Source organism: Ctenopharyngodon idella, chromosome 1 (genome assembly GCF_019924925.1).
Source record: "Ctenopharyngodon idella isolate HZGC_01 chromosome 1, HZGC01, whole genome shotgun sequence".
Lineage (NCBI taxonomy): Eukaryota > Metazoa > Chordata > Actinopteri > Cypriniformes > Xenocyprididae > Ctenopharyngodon > Ctenopharyngodon idella.
The window spans coordinates 18,224,423-18,241,000 of NC_067220.1; the positions used below are offsets into that span (position 1 = coordinate 18,224,423).

Below are 16,578 nucleotides of genomic sequence, written 5' to 3' on the forward strand. Positions count from 1 at the left end.
AGGTGGCATCAGCGATCTTACAAAACACAAACATGCTCAGAGAGAGCTCAAGGAATTTACTCATTTATTACACTATTTACACAAAGACACAAATTTCAGCTAGTCTGAGCATTTTAAGGTGACAAAAAATATTACATATATAAAAATTATGTAAAAACAGAATATTTAAATCAATTATATAATAATCAATATTGTAAAGACAACTGTCTGTTTGTTGCACCCTCAAAGCTGATATTAAATTTAAACCATTATCTAAAAGTAAAGGAGAAAAACAGTTAATGCTCTAAGGATATGGGTCCATTTATCAGGTTGATAAATATTCAGTCATTCAGGTTGACTGTGGTTTCAGGATGCAAGACTAGTGGACTAACTGGTTTAATTTATACTAGTCACACCCTCTGAAAAGAAAAACACACATTCCTCGAATGCCACACTTAAAGGATTTGACACACACTGCTAATCCAAAGAACCGGGGAGCTAAAGCGTATTTGTGTAGTGTTATAGCGGTTTTAAAATTGAAATAACTCACCATGGTGCTCTCAAACACAGCTGCCTGCTCCTGATTATCCAGACATGCCAAATGCTTCTGCAGTTCCAACTTAGCTTTGGATGGATGTAGACCTGCACATAAACACAGTGTCATGCCATGCACAAAGTATGTACTGGTGCAGCCCGCAGAACTCTGAAATGAAATCTGGGAATTGAAAATCTGTTCTAACCTCCTAATTCATGTTCTGAATAAACAATTTTTAAATTCTGCCATCATTATGGTTAAGTTAGGGTGTGTATAATGAATAGTTAGCTTAAAAACTAAAATTCTGTCATAATTAACCCAAATTTGATTCCAAACCGAAACCAGTGTGATTTTCTTTCTTCAATGGAGCACAAAAGGGGATAATGTATTTAAAATCAGACTACTTTTTCCATAAAATGAAAGCATATAGTCACCAAAGACCAAAAAAGGGGAAAAAAAAGCATCATAAGAAGTACTATAAAACAGATTTATATGATTTTTATGACTTTTTTTTAGCTTCCTGAAGCTGAATGACTACATGCTACACTACAGTAGATTTTTATCTTTTAAAGAAATGAATAATCAAAAGTGACAGTAAACTTACACAAAAAAAATATATTACAAATAAATGCTGTTCTTTTGAAATTTTTATTCATCAAAGAATCCTGAAAAAATGTATTACCATTTCCACAAAATATTAAGCAGCACAACTGTTTTAACACTGATAATAAGAAATGATACTTGAGCACCAAATCAATTCATTAGAATGATTTCTGAAGGATCATGTGACTTCAAGGGAAAAATCTTCCAACCCCCAAACCATTGAATGGTAGTCTATATGTTTTTATAGTATGGAAAAAGGAGAGGGAACATTTTTTCAAACTATCTCCTTTTTGTGATCCAAGGAAAAAGGAAGTGATGCTAGAATTTTACTTGTTGAATGAACTATCCCTTTAGTGTACAAGGAACCAATAAATGTGTCCCAAATAAATGTGAGTGTGTGCACTAGAAGTTTTGTTACTTGAGACCTTTGACAGGTGCAAAACATGAAGGGATACAAAAAGAAAGAGCAATGGACTGATACAGAGATAAAACACGATAGACTTGAGTGATATGATGAACAGTAGACGTCTCACCCTCTATTCTGTCACACAGTTTGTGCAGCTGCTGCAGGGGACAGCTGTCACACTGCTGACTCTGGGTCCTACTGTTCTGCTGGAGGGCGGCCACAGAGAACGCCTGCTTTAAAGTCAACATGATCTCATCCACCTGAACATGAAAGAGTGACATTCTGAGCATTTCACTTGACAGTTTGGAAAGAGTTTATAAAACAATAACTGCATTCCGTGGAAGTATTCTGACTATTTATAGCTGTAAATCGCTTGAAGGGATTGAAATAATTCCATGAAATATTTCCAAATATTTGCAACATGTCATATCCATTTGGTTTCCGATGTGAAAGCATTGTTCTCTGTGTTATAACACTTTGTATTTTCATCCTCGCTTGACTGAAAAAGATCATTATCAAAGGATCATCATTTTTCTGTCCTCTCTAAGGGTGTACTCACACTAGGCGCTCTGAACCGTGGCCGAGCGCAGAACAGCTACTACTTCTGTGTGCACTACTATCATCTTTACGACGGCAAACATCTTTATTACTACTCTGATAGTACACTTATCAATTCATGTAATTAATTTGAGTGTATCTGGTTTTATAACGGGTCTGGTTTTCACCTCATTGATGAACAGGAATTGTAGTTTGTGAGTAAAGCTGCAAATTCCTCCATTAACGTCAGCTGCCTTTGTAATAATAATCCTCCAGCACAATCAAGTGAAAATCACTGTGCGGCATAAATGATAAATATATTAGGCAGTGTCTTAGCGAAAGTGCATTTCTTCCTGTTTTCTTCCATTCAAAAAGTTGCATCGTATATGATGTAAGCATGCTCCGGCTTGGAACGTTAAATGCAATGTGAGTGCGGGCCAGCGGGGGAGTGGAGAGGGGGCACATTCGCGTTTGGGCTCGGTTCAAGGCAACCGTGCCTAGTGTGAGTACACCCTACAAGGAACTATTCTGAATATGTTCTTCAGATGGAAACAATGTTTTCACCCCTCCATCTATTCATGCATAGTTCTCACCAGAGCTTCATTAGCACACTGAAAAACATAGCAAACAAACTGGCAGCCTCCACATTCCACAGACTCTCTGCATATGAAGCCAAAGTGGTCCACGTGACGAATACCCTAAATAAAGAAAGAAAGAGAAACTGAAATTCATAAGGGGAAAAAAGAACCAAAGAGCCTCTTGTAATGGGTCAACTAGACAACTACACTACTGTTCTAAAGTTTGGGGTCAGTAGGATTTTTTTAATGTTTTTCAAAGAAGTGTCTTATGCTCACCACAACTGCATTTATTTTGTCGAAAATACAATAAAAGTAATATTGTGAAATATTATTACAATTTAAATTTACTGTTTCCTAATATATTTTACAATGTAATCTATTCCTGTGATAGCAAAGCTGAATTTTCAGCAGCCATTACTCGTCTTCAGTGTCACATGATCCTTTAGAAATCATTCTAATATGCTGATTTGCTGCTCAAGAAACATTGCTTATTTATTATCAATTACTGACCCCAAACTTTTGAATGATAGTGTATAAATACTATAATAGAAGTACAACTTTTTACATTGTGAACCACCCACTAACAGGCTACAATACCTGATTTGGCAAATGTCTAAATACTATGATGCAGCATGTGAATAAGAATATTTAGAAAACAGGTCTGGACAAGCGCAAAGACAAAGGGCTGATTTCTTTTCAGCTACGTTAATTATTCTATGAATTCAGCTAGCTTGAAATCTTGCTCAATCATGCCGGATTGTTGATCAGATTTCTATTTGACAAAGTCATTATGTAGACATAAGATAATTAACTGGCCATAACAACAGCTCAGCGTCAATGTGACGAAACAGACCTGAGAACAGAAGGAAATCTCTCTGAAGCTCTTCTCTATGGCCACTTTCTTAGTGTCGGGACTGACGAGAAAGATCTGAGAGCGCCCAATCTGCAACAGACAGACATACATTAATAAATTAATATGCATGTGTAGATAAAAATGATGTAGAGTGAAATTTAAGCCATTAATTATAGCTCTTCCTGGGATGCTGACCAAATGATGTCAGAGCTGAGGCTGTTTTACAGTCTAAACAACATGTCTGAAATTCAAATCAGTGTGTGTGTGAAAGAGTTTTAGGTTTCACTACATGATCATGCACATATTTGCTCTGCGAGACTACACCTCTGTGCAACCACATATATTAATTTGACCTGCCTCCAGTTTTCCTCTGTAGTACTACAGATGAGATCATAACTTCATAATTTTAGATACACTGAGCATTCTTTCATCCAGGATATTCATCGGGTATTCTTTCTGCGTGCAGCGTGATGAAAGAGACTGGGTTCTATATAATACATTCAATTCAGTCTTCAAACTCATAACTCGCCTAAAATATCATTTATTTTGCAGCACAGCCACTGAATAAAGTACAGGATAGGACCAATGATAGGATCACTGACTGTTCACAACTTTAGAGAACATTAAAAACACAAGCGCACACTGTGACCATTGCTTCCGCTATGGATGGTTACTCAGTTTCTAAAATAAAAAAATGACACAATAGCAAACACATCACCACACATTTGATGTGACTTCCTTATCAAGAAAAGAATGAAAACAAAACTGGAACACTGTGACCACAATGTAATTTCATAACACTGGAGCTGCTTCTGCAGGCAATTCAGTAATTATTTTAAAACTGCTAACTGTGATGCTCCTCGTTGCTATGTAATTTCCTGATAAGGAGCTGACAGCTTCCTGTCAGTCAGAGAAACAGGAAGTGCTGATCAGATCTTGTAGTGTGCATCTTTTAATAATAAATTACACAGCACAATCCACATTTTAACTCTGTGTGCCTTTGGATCAAACTATAACAATATAAAAGTGTGCAACCCCTGTGACTCCCCATATAAATACAAACATGTTCATGTGCACTAATCAAACTACATAAAATAAATCATGAAATAATTAGTCTAACCTAACTAGCTAATTAGAAACATCATGAAGGTACCATACAATTTGATGTAAACTGTGTATTGTTGCTCTGCTCTGCCAGCTAAATATATCTATTTTAGAGGTCTGCTACATGACCTGAGCCCAACGGGTGCCGAAAAACTTGTGGGTTTCAGGTCGGGTTAATGTTTCATAAATAGCTTCAGGGTTAGGGTTGCGTGGCGTCTATTGTGATGCGACCGAACGAGAGCCCATTGCGTAAAAGTTAAATACATACATACATACATATACATACATATACATACATACATATATATATATATATATATATATATACACACACACACACACACATGAATTATAGCCATTCAACATTACAGTGTAATTGAAAGCTATATCATTTCTTACATTTATTAGGCTTCAAAAATACAACAACTTTTAATTTAAGTGAACTTAGAACAATCCTCACATAAACCCATAATAAATGTCACATTTACCTGTGCCTTTCCTACCTGTATAACAGATAGGAAAAATACAGAAATTGAATAAAGTTACCAAACAGTCTGCACTGCATAATTTATAGCCTAAATTAAATATGGATAATCATTATTAAAGTTACAAAAGTTCTTTAGTCAACAGAAGTGATTAATTTTCTCTGTTACCTTTGTTCCTTCATTATCTTCAATGACAGACAGCAATGGTTGCTGTCACTTCAACAACTGCCTCTGCTGCACATGACACAGATTTCACATGCGTCCCACTTTCTCACAGCTAAAGACTTTATTTAACTCATTCAAGGCTGCTCTTATGAGGATACTCAACAAAACGGATATTTTTGGCATTATTGTGCGTGTTATTGTTCAAGCGTGACAGAGAACTCTATTTAGGCGCACAGTGGCGCATCTTTCTGTGCGTCATGTGTGTGACAGGACATTCACAGACAGTGCGTTCTCTTTTTCTCTTTTGGCACGTTTAAATGGTCTAAAAGCAGTTGCATGAATAAGAGCGTGATCATATATTGTAATTCTAGCCAAAGGATGACAGAGAAAAATGGATGCTGCGTTAATATTTTTAATGAGTTAAACTAGAAAAAAAAAATGAATCGCATGCGTTAACGATGACAGCACTAATGTATATATATATATATATAAATTTTTTTAAATACATATTTTAAAAAACATATATTTACAAAAAATTATAAAATGTTTATTTATATATATATATATATATATATATCACAGTTAAACCAAAATTTATTCAGACACCTTGAACATTTAATTGAATAATAAAGTTTATTCAATATAGTTAAAAAAATGGTAATAAAATATATGACAAGAGTTAAAAAAAAAAATGAAAGTGTCAGAAAAAAATTATCTTAATTATGTCAGATAACACTTAAGCAAAACATGGTCAGGTCAAAGTGTCTGAATAATTTTTGGTTCCAAATTTTTATAAATTTTACTGGTAGTCCACTGTATGAAGAATTTTTGGGTATAATATGTCACAGTTTACTTTATTTTGCTATCCTCACTTACATAAATGAACTTTAGTGTCCTGCACCCACTAGTAAAAATATAATCAAAAATGTCTGAATAATTTTTGGTTTGACACATTTATATATATATATATATATATATATATATATATATATATATATATATATATATATATATATATCAAAAAATATATTTTTTTTAACTTTTGATTAAATGTATATATATAAAACTTATACAAAACTGTTTTGCACATGTGCTTTTGCTCACTCTTTAGGTCACAACACAGCAGACGGCAAGCAAAACACAGAATGGAAGATGAAAAGGACACGTTACTGCCAACACTGCGCATACTTTTTTTTGAGTTCCAGAGGAATTTATGTGACTGTTACACCTGTTCACCTAGAAAAGTTTCATAATTGGTAAGTACGTACTTTTTATCTTTTTCTCAGTGTGCTGACTGATGAGGAAGCCACTGCGTCTTGATGAAACTCTGTTTGTTTACATGTATTTGTTTACTCATCGTTGCATGCAACAGCATATTGCAAAAAGGTATTTGCTTTGAGAAATGGACTGGTTCGGGCTTAAAATCTAACTGTACCAGTCGGGTCGGATTAAACGAACTCAGGTACAGGCCGGGTTTGGGTTTCAGTTTAAGTTTGGGGTCAGTATGATTTTTCTTTCTTTTGCATCAAATTGATCAAAAGTGACAGTAAAGACATTTATAATATTACAAAAGATTTCTATTTCACAGGAATACATTATATTGTAAAATATATTCAAATGGTTATTTTAATTTGTAATAATATTTAACAATATTACGGGAGTACAGATTTGTGTGAAACGAAGCAGTAACGATTTTAGCACAGACTTGTTTAATGAGAATGTAAACCTATGCTTCAGGCTACAACACGGAATTCAACAACATGGAATTCAAGTGAGAAACAGAAACAGACAGAGAGAAAAAGAGTGAGAGAAGAAGAAATAGAGAAATTGCCTCATAGTGTGACTCAAAAAATGTCCATAAAAAAGTCACATACAGATACACACCTGCACAAATGTCCATACATGCATATGCATGTGTGCACACAGGGGTAAGGCATGCTGACCCCTCACACACTTACAAGCGTCACAATTACCACAAGACATGTTGATAACACCACAGAACACACACTTTAAAATGTTTAGTTGTATCTCTACAGAGAAAACTATTAAGATCTTTCTTTGAAAGCCTTTAGCAGACGTCCAAACAGGTTTCTGCATGGCTTCAGAGATGTTTGTGAGTTATACATGTTCACTTCAGTGCAATTTTTGGAAGAATCATCATATAATCTTGAGTCGTGAGTTTTTCATGAACAAAGACAGCATTTCAACTAAAATCTGTTTTGTGGATTATGTTAGGAAAGGATTTTAGGATTTTATGTTGAAAAAGGTCAATGTGAAACGGATCTAGATGTGATTCACATAAGAACAAACAAAAGGGCCTGCACTAAACAAAGGCATAAGAGCTGTTGTTCTTTGTGACCCTGTGAATGCTTAGTAACCTCAGTGAAGGACTGTGTATTGCCAACTAACTCATAAGCAACACATCCCAATGCATATGTTGAGACACAACTAAACTTATTCATTAAGTGAATTTGAAAAATATTATATGAAGTCGGTCTAGCAGAAGCTAGATATTTTACTTCGTAACTTGTTAAATATGGATTTTTTTTTTTTTTTACACAAACGCATCGCTTCACTTCAGAAGGCCTTTATTAACCCCCCGGAGCCATGTGGAGTGCACATTTATGATGGATGGATGTGGATGGAGACACTTTCTTCAGCTCATACTCGTGAACCCTGTTCACTGCCATTATAAAGCTTGGATGCATCAGGATATTTATTAATATTTCTCTGATTGTGTTCATCAGAATGAAGAAAGTCATATACACCTAGGATGGCTTGAGGGTAAGTAAATGTTGGGCTAATTTTCATTTGAAAGTGAACTAATCCTTTAACTGTGGCTGTCATGATCTAAATATAGGCCTATGCTACTATGGAAGACCAATGGTCAATTTTAGTCAGAGTATTTAAATATTTAAATTTAAACAGTCAGAATATTTAAATTTTACCATATAAAAATTTGATTGTTACAATTTTTGCAGATGTTAATGTTTTTGTTAAAGAACATAAATTTACATCTGCATCCCAACTCAAGCTACTACTACTGTCAACTCAAGCTACTGTCAAATGTGCATTTTTAAGAGATAAGGCATGTAATATTATTAATACTGTAATAAATAGGGATGTGCAACAGCGATCGAGTACTCGAGCGACGATCGATCATGTAAACGATGATCGAAATGTTTTTATTTATTCTTCTCCTGATTGGTTATAGCAGCACTTTGGGCGGCGCCCTGAGCTCTGGTTGTTTAGCTTGCCACAGCATGCATCAAAAGACGTGACAGAGAACGTCTGGCTTTCACTGTGACAAGATAGATGAAAATACAGTTCAATGCAAGCTGTGCATCGCCAAGCTTTTATCTTGTGCTGAAAATATCCTTTAAATTATATTCAGAATTAATTTAACAATAATCATCAGCATAGGTGCCCAGCCACCGAGCACCCACGGAAAAACACAAGATATTCTCATTTCATTTCAACCAATAAAAATCGATTGAAGTCTTCAGACACTGCTTTCTTTTTGTTTTTAATAGTCCATTTGAGGCAGTTTCTATTTCTTTAATGTCGAGAGCGCATTTGTAACGCACGCGAGAGCGCATCCATGTAATTCACGAGCACGAATCTCTGCTCAGATGTGGATTTCTTTTTGGACGTGCTCAAACTTTGATTTTCATACTGTAAAATAACATTTTGGTTGATCAGAAAGTGCAAATTGAATCCAAAATATTGTTGAAATATTAGAATAAATAAAAAATTACAATAGTGACACTAATGTAGCCTAATAGAATGTGAATTTGTTGTGCTTTCGTTTTGTTGGCTTTCGTTTTAAAGCGCAATATTAGTTACACTTTCGGTCAAGCTCACGTTTGCATTCGCAAACTTTTTGCAGATGAAAGTTGTAAAAATAATAACGTAGATGAAAATGAACCACAAATCTGCCATAAACATAGCATTATAATGAGAACTTTATAGAAATCTATAGTAAATTCTGTCCTTGCCCGTGTTTCAGCGCGCTGCCAAAGCGCATCACGGCGGGAGCTCTCTCTTTCTCTCACTCTCGCTCTAGCGAGTAACTTAGTTTACTGGCATTTGCATCCTTTTATGCAGATACAGGTTGTGATGTCACGTCTATGTTATGTATCTGAGCTTTCTGATTAATATCATAAGATGTGTCATAGAATGGGCTTCAGTTTATTGACATAAAGTCACTCTTCATCTCAGGCAGCTATTCCTTTTAGATGCTTTTTAATAACATTGCTGCATCATAATCATAATCTAAGTGTTCTAATCACGTGTTCATGTTTTCATTGACAGGTTTTCATGTCATATTTTTATTTTTAACATTCATTTTCATAACAGTCTTCAGATATTTTCATTATCTCCATGACGGCCATGCCCCGCCCCCCGCACACGCCCCACCCCCGATTACTCGTTTTTGAAACCTATCGATGATCGAAATGAAAAATTGTCAAAAATGCCCATCCCTAGTAATAATTATTAATATAAAGCCGAAGATACAGTACATGCCATCAAAGTCAGGCAACACAAACCTTGTGACTTGACTTGACTTGACCCTTTAGCCCATGCAGAAACTAAAAAATGAATTTTTCTATTAAGATATTTATTTTGTTAAGAAGAAATACTGTAAAAGTGTAAAGAATTCAAAGACGTGAAGTATTTGTCATGTTCCGACAATAAAGAGTAGTTTAAAACCACAATTAACAGTCTGGTTTCTACAACTTTCACTTAGGAGCAAAAATCCACCTTTAAACTTGAAAAAAAATACATTTTGATAATTATCGATATCGACTGATATGAAAAATTTTATCGTGATAAATTTTTTGGGGCTATATCGCCCAGCCCTATATCGACACAGTCCTACCTCTGGTTCTGGTGTTTATATTGGCATGTGTGAGGGAGTGTGTGTGTCACTCACTGTGAAAAGCATGGTTCTGTTCTCCTGGAGGCTAGTGGGTTGGACCCCGGTGGCCCCATCTGCTGCTCGTCGCTGGAGCTCCGGTGATAGGCCGTTCTCATCCAGTGCCTGCAAAAACGGTAAACTCTGATCTCGTTTGAAAAATAGAGGTCGTTTTCCACCTCCATCTGCTCCCTCATTTGTTCCATTGGCCACCTGGAAGTGAAACACAATTATCTGTTAAGGACAAAACTTACTTAAAAAATATTTAACATTTCAAGATGGTCACAAGAATGGTCACTATGAAAATGGATATAATATACATATAAAAAGTAGACATTTTATGTTATACAACATGATAAATATAAAATAAATATTATATTTGTAATATAATATAATAATGCTTAAACTAGTAAGTCCATAAAGTGTGGGGAGGGATGTTATTTATGTTATTTAATGATTATTTAATTATTGCAGGTTTGATTGAGTTGCATATTTTGATTTTATAAGATTTTAACAGATAAACAGACATCATAAAAGTTACAAACCCCTGGTGCAGAAAGTTTAATTAAGTACTATAATAACAAACTAGTAATAGGTTCTGAACCTAAAAACACAAAATTTGAGTGTAACCTGATTAAGCGAGAATGCCCGCCTGATGCCCGCTGCAAGTGTTCCTGTTACGCTGACACGTCCAAACTTCTCAATACATTCATCTATCAGTGCGGGGGGTGCTTTCTTGTGGGCCACCACCACTCGCCCACAGAACAACACCTCAAACTTCTTAGCAAATGCTGTTGCTGCATCAGCTGTTGTTGCTGTGGAGCAGGAGGCATCTGGCTGACCATTGCTAGGCAGAGATGAGGGAGTGTCTTCTTGTCGGGCAGAACTTTTGCCAGCCTGCCTGAGAGTGCTGATGATCTCTGGAACCTGGAGGACAGACGTGAGAGAGAAAAAGAATGAGGTCAAGTAAACAGTGTAAACTAAAGTCACTCTGACTGATACGCATCACAAAAGTTTTCAGTTAACAATGCAACTGTATTCTCAGTCAGCCATACTCTTAAAAAAAAAAAAGGTTGGCATTGGCATCGATGGTTCTATGAATCATCCATGGAATGTTTTCATTGCACATCATTACAATCGTGGAGGGAATATGATTTCACAAGCTTTCAGAGTTACATTACCATAATAAAATCTGAGTGTAAATGTCACTCCAGCAGCAGAGCGTTCAGAACAATAGTATAAACCTCAATAACTGTGATGATATGACAGACACTTTGGCACACCTTCCCAAAACCACATCTTGCAAAACATTACCAATTTTAGCTATAAAAAATGCTGAGAAACATGACAGATGGACAATAAACTCACACTTCCATTCCTCACAATATTCTCAGTAACTAGGACTACTATAAAGATTATCTCTGTTATGAATATGAGATTATCTAGAGAATAATTAAAATGCTCAATTGAAGCGACAAAGATTACTGTGGTCAAAAAAAAATAATAATGTACAGTAATGAACTAGATTATGATATGGCTTGGGTCCATCAGTGGTTTTTTCTGCTTTATCAGATTGCTTCTGTAAGTAATAGAATGCATCTTCACCCCAAAGAGAAACACAATTTCAAGTATCATTCTTGTCCAGAAGACAAATGGTGGGATAAGTTGTTTAAGTATGCATAACAGTAACAGAGTTACAACTTTAAATTCCTTTGCGGAAAGGCGATTCTTCACAAACAACGCAATACCACTCTATAACTATTTCCCGTGATACTAAAAAGAGTGAAACTACTGGACCATATAACACTAACCCAGATGATTCTCCACAGTAGGCAATTTCAAAAAATGACTGTAGATATTTTCCAAAAATCCTTTTTTAACAAGCCTAAAAAACAGATGTATATATTCAATTGCAAAGTCGGAGCATTCTGTCAGGTGTACTTGTGTGTTAATTTAATAGTGTGTTTACCCTGTTTTTATCCCATCACTTATACTAATCAAGACAAATATTGGTATTAAAAATTCTATTTCAGATCTAGTTCTCTGTCAGACTACAGCAAAATTGGTCACCTCTCTGTAAAGGGCAAACGAGTGTGTCTGCTGCACTAGACAGCTGCAGCATTTAGATGCAGTTGGTTATTTTTCTGCTAATCAAATCTTAATTCACTGGTATGCAGAGCTAAGTCAAGTCTATTTCAGCAACATCCATTGAAAAAACAAAAAGTCAAACAGGCTGGCCCAGGAGAAAACAGCGAACATTGGGAAAATACCTCAGGCTATAGTACAAGCTCAATTTGGAGTTGTTTCATAAGCACTAAATGGTACAAGCATGTGACCAGGAATTCAATGTAGTTCCAACACAATCTACTGATTCTTGTATTTTCATTCAATAACTATGAAAGTATAATATTGCCACCATTTTGTATAGTCTTTCATGGACCATAAACATTATTAAGGGGTCAAAACAGTGTACTATGTAGTAGGCTTCTAGAAGACTGACTGTATGTGCAGTGGCCCCAAAACTTGGACATGTCCCAGATAAAGATGCTGTAACCGATTTTGTTGATTTTTTCACATGCTGTCTTTGTAAAGAGCAAAAAAAAAAAAAAAAAGTCTGGGGAATGGCCTACACTTTTCTTGCACATCAGAAAACAATCAGGGGTGTGTTTCCCAAAAGCATCATTAGCCAAATACGGTCGCAAATTCCATCGCTACCAACATAGTTAGACAAGTCAGTGTTTCCCAAAACTATAGTTCCAACGAACATTCGCAAACAACATTGCAAAGTTGTGTGGTTGAATGACAGCTCTCGACCTGTGGTTAGAAGCATAGCTTCTTGTTTGCATGACACGTGGACTTAATAAATCGTTATATTGAACAAAATAAGCAAGCTGACATTCATTACAATTTATATCTTTCATTTCAAATAGGCCTTTTGAATAATATACAAATTTCTTTTACATCTTTTAGTTTGTCAAGAGATTTAAAGCATAGTTTTTGAAGAGTGTGCATGTGGCTACGCTGTACATGCTCTAGTAGGCCTACGTAAGAAAAAATAAATAAATAAGAAAAAAAAGCAGAATTAGTGCTGTATGTCTGTAATTTTAGCAAAAAATCTGGCATTAATTCGATCTCAAACAGATTCATTAAAAGAAGTTATTACTCCACCACCTGCTTGATCATTAACCAAGGTGGTTGAAAGACAAATTTGTGACAATACAGTTTTGGGATACGGTCGTGACTAACTAGTTGATCTCGTCAACGAAGCATCGTACTATGTTAGCTAAGCAGTGAGTTATGTTGTTGTATGGGAAATGCACCCCAGACAAGCCATTCTCTGCCTGTGGATTATTTTGCATGCTTGGGTTGGCAAGATTCGGGTTCGCAGACGTCACTTACAGTGCCTTTAAAAACACACGAATGAAACAGCATTACAAAAAATATCAAAGCAATATGCATGGGATCAGCAAAATTACATATTTTCAAAACTGACTAGTTGATGGATTGCCTCAACATCTAGTCAACTAATCAAAGCATTAAGAACGCCTGAAGACAACATCTAAAGCTAGTTGCATTTTCAAGCAAAACATGTTACATTTTGAATCATAAAGCAATAGTTATTCTGTTTAAAATGAAAACACAAATTGGATACTTTCTGCTTCTCAAATGGTACAACAAATGACCTTGGGTGAAATTGGTTAAAAGTGAAATTAGTTCTGAGAAAAGCTCTTGCATGGTTTGTTTGCAGATGCAACTTAGTTTGATATTTTAAATGTGGCTTAAATTGTGCAAATATGTTTTGTGGCCACAGTGTGTATATATATATATATATATATATATATATATATATATATATATACACACACACACACAGGCAAAGAAGCAACCTAGTCAATTAGAAAAAAGCGTAGTTAACTAGTGCAGTTAACTAGTACTGTGACATGTGCTGGTTTCAATGTACTAAACTCAGCTCTCTGATGTAGATGTGGAGATGCTGCCCAGTAATACGATCAGCTGAAGAACTCTTCAAAAGGCCACTATGTGGGCAGTCTAGTACAAACCCTTTGGCTAATCAAAGCAATCGCACAGCTGAAATGTTTCTCAATGAGTGCTTTTCATTAGAGCACTGCTCAGAAACCAAACCAGTACATGAGGTACCTTGAGTGTAGATATCAAAGATTTTTTTTCTTTATTCTGTGTCTGGGTCTGATTCAGCATGCACTAATGTGTGAGTCAAAGTGTGTGCATGTTTATTTAAAGACAGTTGGGCCTGATCAGCAGAACTTCAGGATATGAGACCAGGATACTATAGATACTGACTCATCATGATCAAAAAACATTTCTCTTCGTCAGATAAAGTTGTTAAAAGTCTTACTGTGATTCCAAAAGTACAAATCAACCATTGTCTAATGTTATAAGATCCAAAATCCAAGATCTTTTTATAGCATTCACTACCCATTTTACTTTTATAGTCATTATTTTTGTTTTTGCGCACAAAAAGTGTTCTTGTCGCTTCATAATAGGGCTGGGCGATATGGCTGAAAACTGTATCACGATATCAGTGTTTCATATCGGTCGATATCGATAATTATTGATATTTTTTATGACCCATTTAAAATAAGGACCAGGAGAAAAATATATTACATTTAAACATTTTTATTTTAAACTTAACCTTCCTCTGATCATAATCCCCTCAGTTATTAAGACAGAAATGTCAACAACAATGGAAAACTCAAATAATTAAAATGTTGTGCGGTGTTGCAGCTACAGATGTTGTTGGTTGAATACGGCTGTGCTCCAAAGGGTGAGCGCGGTTAAGGTGGTACATCAAGTTCGTGGTATTACCAGTCTTGGCGGGGATGACGGTCTTGCATAATTTGCAGACGACATTTGTCTGACTACGGTCAGACTTATAATATCCAAAAAACTGCCATACTGGCGAGCTGACTTTTCTTCTTTTATTTACAATTTCCTCGCTCGCTGCAGCACTCATTTTCTGCTTATTAGTCGCCGGTTACTGAAGAGGAATGCAGCAGACCAGCACGAGACAACGATATGGCGCAACCAAACTTGATACTGTTACATGATTGGCTGTTAGCGTGTCACTCCCTACGTTGCTAGGTTACCAGAGAGCGAGTGCCTTTGTTAATGCAACCAAACTTGCTTCGCAACCTCTGTTTTCTTCCGACGAAGAATAAAAAATATCGAAAGTTTTATCGGACACATTTTTTATTGATATCAATCACGTGTCTATCGCGATACATATCGTTATCGTTTTATCGCCCAGCCCTACTTCATAACATTAAGGTTGAACCACTGTAGCCATGTTGACTATTTTAACAATATCTTTTCTACTTTTCTGGACCTTGAATGACGGTAATTTACGTTGCTTTTTATGGGGGATAAAAATATCATCAAAAATATCTTAATTTGTGTTCCAAAGATGAACGAAGGTCTTATGGGTTTGGAACGACATGAGGGTGAGTACTTAATGACAGAAATTTCATTTTTGAGTGAACCCTTTAACACTCAGATCTGTCAGTGCCCATTGAGTAAATCAGAACTTGGATTCGTAAGCTTTTACCAACTTTAACCAGTCAAAATAACACAAATAGCCTTTATGTGTATAATTGCGTTTCATAAAGCTGCAGTAATGCCTCATCTAATTTCAAGGTCTGCTTGTACCTTGCTTAAAGGGTTAGTTCAGCCAAAAATGGGTTTAATCTATTTAGTGCACCGTTATAAAGGAATAATTTGATTGGCTACCACAGTGTGAGAGTAATTTCATTGGCCATCTTTTATGAGAAGAGGATGACAAGACAAAAACAACTGAAAGGGAAGAAATTTGACCAACAACCTTTAACTCTCACAGATCAGCCCGGATGTAATGCTAGTGGTGAAAATGACAGAAGTCTAGTTAATGATGTTCTGCAATGGAAAACCACATTGCAGAATATCATTAATGGTCTAATGATATATAATGGACCTTATAAAGGATAAACTTTCAATCTGCGTCAAACAAGATACTTCTTTTCGTTAATAATCTCATAAGTCCAAGGTTGCAAGCATTTGTGCCAAAGATGATGAACTTGTATCTTCAAGTATCAACAAGACTTGTCTTGCATAACAGCCCGTTGCAAACAGGAATATCAGAAAATATTTTAGCTGCTAGCTAAAACGATGCATACGCAGACTCTAATGTCTGTATAAAAGGCCAAAATAAGACATCTAACCAACCACACAACACAGTTCAAATGCTTCGAGGGTCAAAGTTTTGCTCTCAGCCCAATTGTTGAAGAAGACACCAATGGGAACCATGCTGTGACCAACCTCAAATGACCAGCAAATAGCAAAGCTTTAAGGACCCTTAATAACAAATAAAATGATACACATATTTACTTCACATTGGACATGT

General features: G+C 35.7%; 1 protein-coding gene across 6 annotated transcripts in view; it reads right to left on the minus strand.

The window, feature by feature from the left end:
- tbc1d1 (TBC1 (tre-2/USP6, BUB2, cdc16) domain family, member 1) overlaps positions 1 to 16,578 on the minus strand; it is a 74,633-nt gene that overhangs the window by 41,373 nt on the left and 16,682 nt on the right. For 5 of the 6 annotated variants that reach the window (XM_051912192.1, XM_051912370.1, XM_051912276.1 and 2 more), the window contains 6 exons: positions 10,794 to 11,090; positions 10,182 to 10,376; positions 3,492 to 3,581; positions 2,654 to 2,758; positions 1,651 to 1,783; positions 530 to 621 (listed from right to left, as the gene is read on the minus strand). In XM_051912192.1, coding sequence (XP_051768152.1) covers positions 530 to 621; positions 1,651 to 1,783; positions 2,654 to 2,758; positions 3,492 to 3,581; positions 10,182 to 10,376; positions 10,794 to 11,090 — 912 coding nt within the window. Of the gene's footprint in view, positions 1 to 529; positions 622 to 1,650; positions 1,784 to 2,653; positions 2,759 to 3,491; positions 3,582 to 5,248; positions 5,297 to 10,181; positions 10,377 to 10,793; positions 11,091 to 16,578 lie in introns of those variants that run through there. The other variant, XM_051912620.1, reaches the window with a different exon arrangement.